Raw genomic sequence first — 13,238 nt, forward strand, 5'->3', positions numbered from 1 at the left:
CTAGTAACAACAACCCATCCACCCACACAAGTGTTTGAAGGCTTGGTGGTGTACTCACAAAATATTTGGATAGCTAAACACTGCTGTCAGATTTCAAAGAGGCATTAAACACATTCTTGTGGCAAGTTTATTTCCACTCTTAATTTCAAAACACCAATGAAGAATACCCACTAACAAGTTATTGGGAACTATAAATTTTTAAAAATGAATATTCATCAAATTAATGTATGAATCAGCCAATTCTTATAATTAATGCTTTTTAATTGGGTTGGAAATTTTGAGAGGCATCCAAAAAAGCACCAACTTATGTCAATATCTAAAGGATGCTCCCAGTCTAATTTTGTGTGGAGCTATCCCTTTTATTTCTTTTTTGTTTGTTTTGCTTTATAGGGCCTCACCCATGGCATATGGAGGTTCCCAGGCTAGGGGTCTAGTCGGAGCTACAGCTGCTGGCCTATGCCAGAACCACAGCAACTCCAGATCCAAGCCATGTCTCTGATCTACATCACAGCTCACGGCAACACCAGATCCTTAACCCACTGAGCAAGGCCAGGGATTGAACCTGCGTCCTCATGAATACTACTCAGATTTGTTTCCGCTGCACTACAAGAGAACTCCTGAGCTATCCCTTTAACTGGTTTCTCAAGTATATCCATTACAATTGTATCATTGTAGACAGATCCATTGGGATAAGTCAAAGAGAAATAGAATCTGTCAGATGAAAAATTTATTAAAAATATGAAAAATTTAGGCATTCCCCTCATGGCTCAGTGGAAACGAATCTGACTAGTATCCATGAGGATGCAGGTTCAATCCTTAGCCTTGCTCAATGGGCTAAGGATCCAGCATTGCTGTGAGCTGTGGTGTAAGTTGCAGAGGTGGCTCGGATCTGGTATTGCTGTGGCTGTAGCAGAGGCTGGTGGCTGCAGCTCCGATTTGAGCACTAGCCTGGGAACCTCCATATGCCACAGGTGTGGCCCTAAAAAAACAAGAGAGAGAAAGAGAGAGAGAGAGAGAGAGAGAAAGAAAGAGAAAAAGAGAGAAAGAGAGAAAGAGAGAAAGAGAGAAAGAAAGAAAGAAAGAAAGAAAGAAAGAATTAAACTAGGCTGGTATTAAATAGAACTATTACCTCACTACACTGAGAATTCAAGAAATAAATGAGATAACCAAAACTTGAAAGTATAATGGGTGAAAAATTAGAAAACAAATAAATAGTCTCTCTTCTCTCAACAAATGGAAAAGAAAGTGTTTTCAAAGGCTGAGAAAGGAAACTGCTTTAGGAAACCAATTGCTGTCCCTTCCCCCCACTTCCTGGGAAGACAAAACACAGGCGTTATATCATCATAGACTTTCCAGCTAAATTATGCTGAACATGCTCCAGCAGAGCAGGCCAACTTGAGCACAGAAGGAGTCCCTTCTCACAGTGAGATTACAATAAACTGCATGTATTTTTTTTTTTTGATTTTTTAGGGTCACACCTGCAGAATATGGAGGCTCCCAGGCTAGGGGTCGATTCGGAGCTGTAGCCGCTGGCCTATGCCACAGCTCACAGCAACACCAGATCCTTAACCCACTGAGCAAGGCCAGGGATCAAACCTGTGTCCTCACAGATGCTAGTCGGGTTCATTTCCACTGAGCCACAATGGGAACTCCAAACTACATGTATTTTCTATAGCTTTAGCTATCTTCTTGATTGAAGAATATATCATCAATATATCATCCTGGAATGCAGGACGCAAAACCAGTGAACACCTAGATAGGTGAGATTTGACCTTACAGATGACTATACATAGTGGAAACAAGATGTAAAAACCACAGCCACAGGCTAGACTCAAACTATGAGTGGCAGAAAGAACAGGAAGTAAACTTTCCAGTGCCAGGCACTATGCTTAAAGATTACACACATGTTCTCATTTAATCCAACAATTCTATGAAGTAGGTACTGTCATGAACTTCCTTTTACTAATGAGGAAACTTAGGGATAAAGAGGGTTAAGCAACCTGTTTGAGGTCACACAGGGCAGTGGGTGGTAGGGCTGGGACTGGAGCATGGTAAGCACCTACAGCCTGGCTCTTTTCCAGTTCATGATGCTGCTGTGTGGAAAAGGGCCTCCTTCCTTAGGAGAAAAGTTTGTTGTCAGAGGAGCCACTGGTTCCTTCTCAAGGATTATCTCCACTACCAGCAGGGTCAAGAGCCAGCAAATTGGAGAGAAATCAAAACAAAACTTTTCTCTCTCTCCCCTGATTCCATGGGAAGAGAAAGAGTTCTGTAAATCAGCAATAAGACTAAGTACTTAGACTATAGTCAGAATAGTAAAATACTAACTAGTGATAAAATTGAGTCATTATGGAAACAATTTGAATTAAAAACCTGTCTCCCTGTTTCTAGCTCAAAGAGTATCGGAGGCACTTTTACCCACTGTAGAGAGAATGTAAATTTTGACGCAACCTTTTTAGAGAGCTATTTGTCAATATTCATCAAACCTCTGACAAAGCAATATTAATTGCTAGAAATTTATTCTAGCGATTTACAAATTGCAACATGCGTTATAGCACTGTCTACAATAGCCCAAATGGTGAAAGCAACCTAAATGCTCACCAGTGAGGGGACTGGTTACACAGACTGTGGGTTGTAAGCATCACTGGAATCCTAAGGAGAGGGAACTAACATGGACTGCTTTCCAAGGTATATAACTGAATAAAAACACTGGGCACAGAACAGTATGTATAGCATGATCTCATCTAAACAAAGATAGGTTTTTAGTGCATAAATGTGCACATATGCACTAAAATTTTCTAGATGGATATCTAAAAACTGTTAATAGTTTCTTCTATGGAGTAGGACTTTGGGAAGGAAAGAGAAAGAAAAGAATAATCATTTTATATCATCCTGAATTACTTGACTTTTTTAAAACCTCACTGATATATATATATATATATATTGCCTGAACAGATCTTTTAAAAACATATCAGTGAACGGAAATCTCCTACACTGTTGGTGGGAATGTAAATTGGTACAACCACTGGGGAAAACAGTATGGAGGTTCCTTAAAAAACTAAAAATAGAGAAATAGAGTTGCTATATAATCCAGCAATCCTATTCCTGGGCATATATCTGGACAAAACTACAAAAAAAGATAATGCACCCCAATGTTCACAGCAGCACTAGTTATAATAGCCAAGACATGGAAACAACCTAAATGCCCACTGACAGAGCAATGGATAAAGAACATGTGGTACATACATACAAAGGAATATTACTCAGCCATAAAAAAGCATGGAATAGGAGTTCACACTGTGGCACAATGGGATCAGCAGTATCTCTGGAGTGCTGGGATGCAGGTTCAATCCCCAGCCTGGCATGGTGAGTTAAAGATCTGGTGTTGCCATGTAGGTCACAACTGTGGCTCAGATCTGATCCCTGGCCGGAGAACTCCATATGCCATGGGTAGGCCCCCCCACCCACTCAAAAAAAAGCATGAAATAATGCCACTTGCAACAATATGGATAGATCTAGAGATTATTATATTAAGTCAGAGAAAGAAAAATATCACATGAGATCACTTATATGTGGAATCTAATAAAAATGATACAAAAGAACTTATCTATAAAACAGAAACAGGAGTTTCCTGCTGTGGCACAATGAGTTAATAATTGAACTGCAGTGGCTCAGGTCACCACAAAGGCATGGGTTTAATACCCAACCCAGTGCAGTGGGTTAAAAGGATCTGGCATTGCTGCAGCTGCAGTGTGAGTTGGAAGTGTACCTCAGATTTGATCCCTGGCCCAGGAATTCCATATGCTACGGGACAGCCAAAAAAAGGAAAAAAAGTTTCTGGTGTTGTCTTAGCCACAGCACAGCTATGGGGTAGATTCTATCCCTGGCCCCAGAACTTTCATATGCTGCAGGTATGGCCATAAAAAATTAATAATAATATGGGAGTTCCCATCATGGCACAGTGGAAATGAATCTGATTAGGAACCATGAGGTTGCAGGTTCTATCCCTGGCCTCGCTCAGTGGGTCAACGATATGGTGTTGCTGTGAGCTGTGGTATAGGTCACAGACACGGCTCAGATCTGGCATTGCTGTGGCTGTGGCGTAGGCCAGTGGCTACAGCTCCAATTAGACCCTTAGCCTGGGAACCTCCATATGCCGCAGATGCGGCCCTAAAAAGACGAAAAGACAAAAAAAAATTAATAATAATAAAATAAAGTAAAACAAACTCACAGACTTTGAAATCAAACTTAGGGTTACCAAGGGGGAAATCATGGCAGGGGGAAGGATAAACTGGGATGATGGGATTAACACATACACACTATTATATAAAATAGATAACTAACAAGGACCTACTGTACAGCACAAGGAGGTCTACTCATTGTTCTGTAATAACCTAAATGGGAAAAAAAAGAATGGATATATGTATATGTAGAACTGATTCACTTTGCTGTAAATGTGAAGCTAACAACATTATAATCAACTATACCCTGATCAACTTAAATATATACAGATACACATACATATCAGTGAGCTTTAATTTTTAAATTGCCTTCTAAAACAGGAAATCTATGCTCTTTTTTGTTAATTGTATATCCTGCTATTTTTGTACCTTGTTTCCTTCATACAACCATGCCAGAAACTTCACTCCAAAAGCAGCCTGGTTGGCTGAGACATCTAGACATGTGACAGGATGGCCACGGCCGGAATAGAGGGTTCTGGCAGAGTCTTCAGCTTTTAGCAGGTATACCAGATCTTCAGCAGTGGCTACTGCCACAGGGTACCTTCCAGTATCTGGAACTATTTCAAGGCAGTCAACCTGTTAAAGGATGAGAATCATTTACTCCTTCAGGTCTCACCTACAATTCATCCTTGGTCCAAAATACACAATTCCTCCTACACATCAATGAGAGGACCAGCAATCCAAAAGAAAAAGACAGGCCAAGGGCTAGTTCACAGGAGGCAAAACATAGTACTTATACAAATGAAAAGATGCGCATCATAAAAGAAACACAATATACTCCTAATAAGAGAAATACATCACCTGTTATATTAGTAAAGATCAACTAGTCTGATCAGACAGTGGCTAGAAGTAGAGGGGGAACAACCATGTTTATGGATCCCACTTACAGTTGGTAGGATGTAAGCTGGTTCAACGTCTATGGAGGGAAATTCGAGAACAGTTATCACAACGCCAAAGGCACATATGTGCTAACCCAGGAAATCACTTCTAGGAATTTATTTACAAGTAAACTCACATTTATGCAAAATGACTGTGTACAATTTTATCTGCTGTAGGCACTGTTTGGCCATAGCTAAAAACTGGAAAACCCTGAAAATGCATTACTAAGGGACTAGTTAAATAACTTACAATACATCTATGTACCGGAGTACCATGAGGTCATAGGGAAAAAGGACAAAGACATTCTTTACAAACTCATACAAATGGGATCATTTCTAAGATAAATCTGGGGTGGGGGGTAGCAGGGAAGCAAAGTAACAAGATTCACAGTGTGCTAATGTGTGTAAAGGTGGGGAAGAGAAAGCCTATGATATACATGGCTTGTATGTGCATAAATCTAACAATGGCTGCCTTCGGGGAGGGAAATGAGTTGTGGGATGGAGTGGAAGGGAGATTCTCACTGTAAATCTTATTGTGCCTTTTAAATTATGGAACACGGGGCTATAATAACTATTCAAAAATAAAAGTTTTTATTTCTTCACAAGAATCTGAACAACACATTTCACTCAGTTCCAAATTAGCCAAAAGCACATTTTAATGTTTGTGCAAATACCAAAAATGTGTTGCTAAAAGGTTAGAAGTGTGAGTTAGCTGCTTTCTCCTGGATTCAATGTCATCCCAGGGTAGGAAGACCACTGCAAGCATTTTTATGCCACCTCAATGCTCCTGGCTGCATCACTGCTACCATTTTCTCTAATCTGCATGGGTATGGGGAGCTTCCTTTAAGAATAATTTGCTTTCCTATATTCATAAATGGCATGCTCCCTCTGAGTACAGTTTACATCAGTTTTCATCTCCCTGAGTAAATTCTGAGAGTACAAAAGTGGAAGGTGAACCACCTACATGATTATGAAAATCCACAGTGTAAAAGGACAGAGTTGCCCTGACAAGAAGCCAAATGAGTTCAAAAGGCCTGAATCCTGGGAACTGGCCCCAGGCACTTGAGGGAGTAAAACATCTGGGTGACTCTGCTAATCCTCAGGCCTGACAGTGTGAATGACGGCCCCACATTCCCAGCTGAGGGTCCATCACAAAGGACGGCTGTTCTAGCACAGTATAACAAACTGGGAACATAGCCATTGTGATGCAGGGAGCCTATCTGAGGAAGACAAAGATGGCCCAGCAATCCAGACCCGGGGAGGGGGGGTGTGCTTTATTCAAAGAAAGTGCATTCTATGGCAACCCTCATCCAGGGTGAGAAATAATACATAAAAAGTATTATAACACATGCCTCCAGCAATGGCTGTTTGATTCCCCCCTGTCCTATCCTAAAAATCATTTCTTACTTTCCTAAAATCAACATTCTCCATCTAGCCATTTAATTTCACCTTCGTGTTGGATTTCTGACAGACCTAGAGGTTCAGCCTGACTATGGCTGTGCCATTTGCTGGGAACTGTAACGTACTTCAAAAAGCTTCCAGGCTGTGCCAGGATGCCCCCTTATTGCCAAGGCCGGATTTGCACTTTCTGGAGGGACTCACATCTTAATTGTCTGAGCTCATATAATTAGTGATCTACAGTGTTCTTTAGTCAGAGACCAAATAACGAGCACTATGTAGTTTTGAGAACAAACAGATGTATGGTACTTTCACATTTTTCTAATAAAACCCCAAGATGAGATGACAGCATCAGGCAGTTTTGAGGAACACTACATCCGAACAGCAGAGACTGATCATTAAGGGGCAAGCAGCTTACGGGGGTGAAGTAGTGATGCCGTGGCTTTTTAGCTATTCATGTCTAACAAGATTTCCACCCCGGGAAAAGGGAGAGGAACAGGATTTGTCCCAGATCAAGCCGTCAATTTATTATTCACTGTTTGCTTTCTGTTCACTGTCCTTCTAGTGCCAAAATCAAGTTTGCTTTAAATTAAACCCAGATTCAGCACAGATTTGAGCTCTTCCTTCTTACCACCAAATCATCTCCCACCACACAAATGTAGAGGCTCTCATACAACTGAACTCAGAAATAGGCAAAGTTCCCATCGTGGCGCAGCAGAAATGAATCCAACTAGGATCCATGAGGTTGCGCGTTTGATCCCTGGCCTCGCTCAGTGGGTTACGGATCCGGCGTTGCCGTGAGCTGTGGTGTAGGTTGCAGATGAGGCTTAGATCTGGCGTGGCTGTGGCTCTGGCATAGGCCAGCAACAGCAGCTCCAACTGGACTCCTAGCCTGGGAACCTCCATAGGCCGCAGTTGTGGCCCTAAAAAGACAAAAGACGAAAAAAAATGAAATAAAAAAAAAAAAAGAAAGAAATAGGCTCTACATAAAGAACTCTTAAAGTTGACGGTGCTTCCTACGGCTACCTGATTAACGCTGACTTAAACCTATTTCCATTCAAGAATTACTCTTAATGCCAGGTGAGAAATCTTCAGATGGAGAAAGTAGAGGATGGAAAACTTCTTTTCCACATGGCTTGGATGGCACCACTGAACTCATTTTCACTTGTGTATCAGGCCAGATGCCGATCCCAGGTTTCTAGGGATGAATGTCCTATTAATGTGAAGGAGGCTCAGGACCACGGTGCCAAGAAACTCCAGCCCCAATGTCAGCCCTGAGGTCAGAATCACAGCTTCTTACCTGGGGCAAGTTAATCCACTTCTCTAAGCCGCTACTGGCTTCATGGTAAATGGGAAAAATAAAACTACCTATTTTTAAGACTGTTATGAGACTTAAGGATATAAGGCCCTCAGGACATCCTGAGTGAAGTAACACTGCCAATATCATTACTATTCATGTATATCAGACCCAGAGGCTTTAAGAATGAAAAATAAAATAACCAGAAAAAAAGCTCACCAGTTTCTGAACTTCAAATTCTGCAGCTATTTGCCAATATCCCTCCTCATTGGGGCATAACATTATGACATCAAAAGCAGAAGCTGTGGCAACAGTTGCATCTTCCTGGCTGAGGGCTAGTGCTTGTAGTCTTTCTTCATGCTCAAAATGATGAATAGGATACTTTCCAGTCCTTAGATCCCAAATATTAAGAAATCCTATGTTTTAAAAAAAAAGATTCAATAAGGAAAAAAGCAACTGAAAAGTGAGCAAAGGAGTTCCTGCTGTGGCTCAGCAGGTTAGAACTCGACTAGTATTCATAAGGATGCAGGTTGCATCCCTAGCCTCACTCAGTGGACTAAGGATCTGGCATTGCTTCAAGCCATGGCATAGGTCACAGATGTGGTTTGGATCTAGCATTGCTGTGGCTGTGGCATAGGCCAGCAGCTGCAGCTTCAATTCGACCCCTAGCTGGGTAATGTCCATATGCTGCAGGTGTGGCCCTAAAAAGAAAAAAAAGTGAGCAAAGGACATGAACATGCTCTTCATAGAAAAGAAATGCAGTTGATATACACAAAATTTTTTTAAATGTGAAAATTCGCTCAGAAAAATACAAATAAAAACTATAATAGGATACCATTTTTCATCAAATTGATAAATACAAAACATTTCATAAAACACTTTGCTGTGGATATGGGGAAACAGGCTTTCTCTTAAATTGTTGATAGGAATGTGAACTATCTCACCCAACTCTGGAGGCAACTTGATAATATATTTCATAATATTTACCAAATTAAGACTGTATATCACACAGTCACTACAGTGTTTTTAATTCTGTCAAAAGATTGTAAGCTACTAAATGTGCACCTAGAGAGGTACTTAAATACTAGTATCTCCCTGGTTTTTAATTTAAATAAAATGAGTAATTTAAAAAGTCAGCCTTATAGATAGGCTATATAAATTTATCAACAAAATACACCGTTAAGAGAAAAAAGTAAAGGAAAGAATAGTGGCATAGTATGCTAGGTTACTTGTGTGTTTTAAAAAACGTACACACAAACACACACACAAATATATACATAGACTATCCCAGAAGGATACATAAGAAACTTTAACAATGACTATCCTCTAAGGAAAGAAGCAGGGAAAAGGGACAAGTGTAGAAGAAAAATTTACTGTACACCTCCTTGTATATTCTGAAATTTTTTTTCCCAAAATTATATTTGCCAAAAAGATAACTTTTTTTTCTTTTTTTTTTTATGGCTGCACCCACAGAATATGGAAGATGGAATTTCTCCAGCCAGGGACTGAATCCAAGACACAGCTGCGACCTATGTGGCAGCTGCAGCAACAATGTATCCTTTTAACCTGCTGCACTAGGCCAAGGATTGAAGCCACATCTCTGCAGTGACCCAAGCCGATGCAGTTGGATTCTCAACCCACTGTGCCACAGTAGGAACTCCCTAGAAGATAAATTTTTAAAAAATGTTTTTATGAGGGAGCTCCCTTTGTGGCTCAGTTGGTTAAGTTGTGTCCATGAGGATGAAGGTTCAATCCCTGGCCTTGCTCAGTGGGTTGGGGATCCAGTGTTGGCACAAGCTGTGGTGTGGACTGCAGGTTGCAGATGTGGCTTGGATCTGGTGTTGCTGTGGCTGAGGCATAGGCTGGCAGCTGCAGCTCCAATTTGACCACTAGCCTGAGAACTTCGTATGCCACAGGTGCAGCTATAAAAAGAAAAAAAAAAGCTTTTATGAGAGAGATGTAAGAAGAATGGGAGGGTATAATTAATTGCTGGGTAGTTTGAACATATGGAGTCATTAATTCATTATATTTGTCCATTTATGCAGCAAATAATTTTTTAAGTTTGTTTAAATATAATTGACACATATTACATAAGCCTAAGGTATGCAACAAAATGACTTGATTACCACAATAAGTTAACATTACCTCATGTGGTTACAAATATCTTTTTCCTTATGAGAAATTTTAAGATCTACTCTCTCAGCAACTTTCAAACATACAACAAAGTATTATTAGCTATTATATTCCGAGGACTTATTTATCTTATAACTGTGTAAGTTTGTCTTTTTTTTTTTTTTGCTTTTTTAGGGCCACATCTGCGGCATATGAAAGTTCCCATGCTAGGGGTCAAATCAGAGCTGCAGCTGCCAGCCTACATCACAGCAACTCCAGATCCAAGCCGTACCTGCAACGTACACCCCAGCTCACAGCAATGCCAGATCCTTAACCCACTGAGCAAGGCCAGAGATCAAACCCTCATCCTCATGGATATTAGTTGAGTTTGTAACCCAATGAACCACAACAGGAACCTGATTCCCTCCCTGGCCCGTTATTTTTTTTTTTTTTACTGAACTGAATAGTATTCCACATTTTCTTTATCTACTCATTTTTCAATGGACACTTAGGTTGTTTCTATGTCTTGGCTACTGTGAGTAATGCCTCAATGAAAACAAGGGTGCAAATCTCTCTTCAACATAGTCATTTTGTTTCCTTCAGATATATACCCAGAAGGGGAATTGCTGGATCACATCACAGTTCCACTGTTAATTTTTTGAGAAACAGCCATACTGTTTTCCATAATGGCTGTACCAATTTACACGCCTACCAACAGTGTATAAGGCTCCCCATTTTTTTCTTTGATGAGAGCCATTCTAACAAGTGAAGTAACATGCAACAAATTATTAGTGACCACCTGTTACATGCCAGGCATTGACCTAGATGCTAGGAACATCTGAAAACAACCATTAACCTACATTCTAAGAGGTTCTTATAAGTATTTTATATCCTTCCTTGCCAACATCTTCTTCTAGCACAGTTAGCAAAGGTGCTTTATTGTGCATAGTTTAAAATGAGAGCTTGACTATCTCAGACTTGCTAAAAACCTTGATTTACCCACATACTATTCACCCTTCTCCCCAGCCCCTTGAATGCTGCTCCCCAGCTGAATTTCTCTTACACACACCGGCCATGTCTCTACCCTTCTCAAACCATCTACACCAATGATACCCAAATGTACTCTCTGGACATGCAGCATCAACATTGCCTAGGGGCTTATTAGAAATGCAGGTTCTCAGGCAACAAACTTTGTGGATGTCCACCCAAGTTTGAGAACCAGCTGTCAGCAGGAACTTGGACTTTGCAATCAGAAATACAAACTTTTCTGTATTTGGAATGCCAGTTATTCTCTTCTCACCAAATAATTTCTTTCACCATTTCCATCCACTAAGCTACTTTTCTCCCCACAAAGATTTTTTTTTTTTTTTTTTTGTCTTTTGTTGTTGTTGTTGTTGCTATCTCTTGGGCCGCTTCCGCGGCATATGGAGGTTCCCAGGCTAGGGGTTGAATCGGAGCTGTAGCCACCGGCCTACGTCAGAGCCACAGCAACGCGGGATCCGAGCCGCGTCTGCAACCTACACCACAGCTCATGGCAACGCTGGATCGTCAACCCACTGAGCAAGGGCAGGGACCGAACCTGAGACCTCATGGTTCCTAGTCGGATTCGTTAACCACTGCGCCACGACGGCAACTCCCCCCACAAAGATTTATGCCAGAAAATAATTACTTTCTGCAGCATGCTGGATAATGTCCTGTTCCAGTTACAACTGATTTTACTTTTCAAAACCACTGAAGAGAACTGTGTGCAGAAATCATAGTCCGTGGTTGTTTTGAGTTCAAATCCAGCTCCACTGCTTGTTAGCTGAAGGCCTTGGGCAAATTACTTAATGCTGAGGGCTTGTCTCCTCATCTGTAAAACTGCACATAACATGACCTACTACACAGGACTGTTGAGCAGATTAAAGGAGATAAGTCATACAAAATACTAGAGGCAGACCAATAATTTTTACCTTTTATTTTTACATATTCTACAGTGCCTGCCACGTTAAAGAGCACATTTAATCTGTTAATAATGCTAATTTCCTCTACTGCCCATCCATAAATCCAGTCCTATTACTTACAACTTCCTACTGCCTAAAATAGATAAAGCTCTCACTTTTCATCTCTTTGCAATCTCTCCTTCCATCTTTTTTTGTCTTGCATTGAGTTTTGTCTTTCAACAGTAAATGCTTTAAACTTAGGGTCTTACTATAAGGTATCATTCAGCACTAAATAAATACAGCGAGTCAGAAGAAAAAACATTTGAATGCTTTGCAAGCTTGCTTTGCAAGCTTTCTCAGTAGGCTAAGTAGGTGATTACAAGCAAAAGCAGGGCCTTCTTCAAGTTAAATGCTGCTTCAGGTGTAAAACACAGTGTACTCTTCTAAGAATTAGATGAACTTGGGGGATGAGAAGATCATAAAAGGCTCCACAACATATTCCTGCGGCAAATATTTTGGCAAAACGTTTCCCTTCTGACCCAGAAGAGACAGATACATTGCAGAAAATGCCAATAGCTCTACACATAGAATAGGAGACAGGTACATTCCAGGATGTGCCTCTTTCAAATACGCCTGCACTGCATTTGTTCGCAGACATCATACTGAAAAAGCAAAGCAGCTGCTACTGCATGAAGCTTCCGAGTGTTCACTGCTTTGTGAACACTTCGTCTGACAAAAAAGAAGAAACAGAAGCTCCAAGTGGTCCAAAAACTGGTCCAAAGCCACTTGGTATGTGATGAGGCTGGCCTGGAAGTTAACTAGAAAGTGCAGGATGAGTGGCTGCATTTGCAAGAGCGTAAAAAAAACTATGAGCTCGATGAGTAATCGACATAAACTCAACCAGTGTCCTGCCAAGTGTGGAAGTTATTCAACCACAGCTCACTTGAAGCACACATGGAGTTTATCTATAAACACATTTTTCATTATTAATCAAGTATTGGTTTTGTTGGCATCATTTCCCCAACAGAACTGTACACAATAAAATAGCCTTTACCACAAGGTAGCAGAGCTAGTCTAAGAAAGGTCTTTTTAAAAACGTATATTCTAGGGTGCCATCCATTTAATGCTCACGTCCTTCTCTTCTGAATGCCTGTTGTGTCATGACCTTTGTCAATTTTCTGTGCTTCAACTATTAAGTGTGTAACTCGGTCAGATCCTCACTTGTCGTCAGTGCCACTAGCATCTGCACAGTCCTCCAAGATTACTTTTAGGTTAACATTTAGGACGTTAGGTCTTCTTGATTGAAGTTACCCTGTATTACACGCAATGTCCCTCTTTATCCCTGGTTATGTTCTTTGCTCTGAAAGATATTTTGTCTGATACTGATATAACC

At 40.7% G+C, this 13,238-nt stretch overlaps 1 protein-coding gene across 5 annotated transcripts in view; it reads right to left on the bottom strand.

Annotated features, from left to right (window-relative positions):
• Window positions 1-13,238, bottom strand: part of FBXW8 (F-box and WD repeat domain containing 8) — a 168,706-nt gene that overhangs the window by 34,502 nt on the left and 120,966 nt on the right. For all 5 annotated transcript variants that reach the window (XM_013990336.2, XM_021073706.1, XM_021073707.1 and 2 more), the window contains exons 6-7: window positions 8,031-8,227; window positions 4,608-4,814 (exon numbers count right to left, since the gene is read on the bottom strand). In XM_013990336.2, coding sequence (XP_013845790.1) covers window positions 4,608-4,814; window positions 8,031-8,227 — 404 coding nt within the window. The remainder of the gene's footprint in view (window positions 1-4,607; window positions 4,815-8,030; window positions 8,228-13,238) is intronic.

This window comes from Sus scrofa, chromosome 14 (assembly GCF_000003025.6).
Source record: "Sus scrofa isolate TJ Tabasco breed Duroc chromosome 14, Sscrofa11.1, whole genome shotgun sequence".
Lineage (NCBI taxonomy): Eukaryota > Metazoa > Chordata > Mammalia > Artiodactyla > Suidae > Sus > Sus scrofa.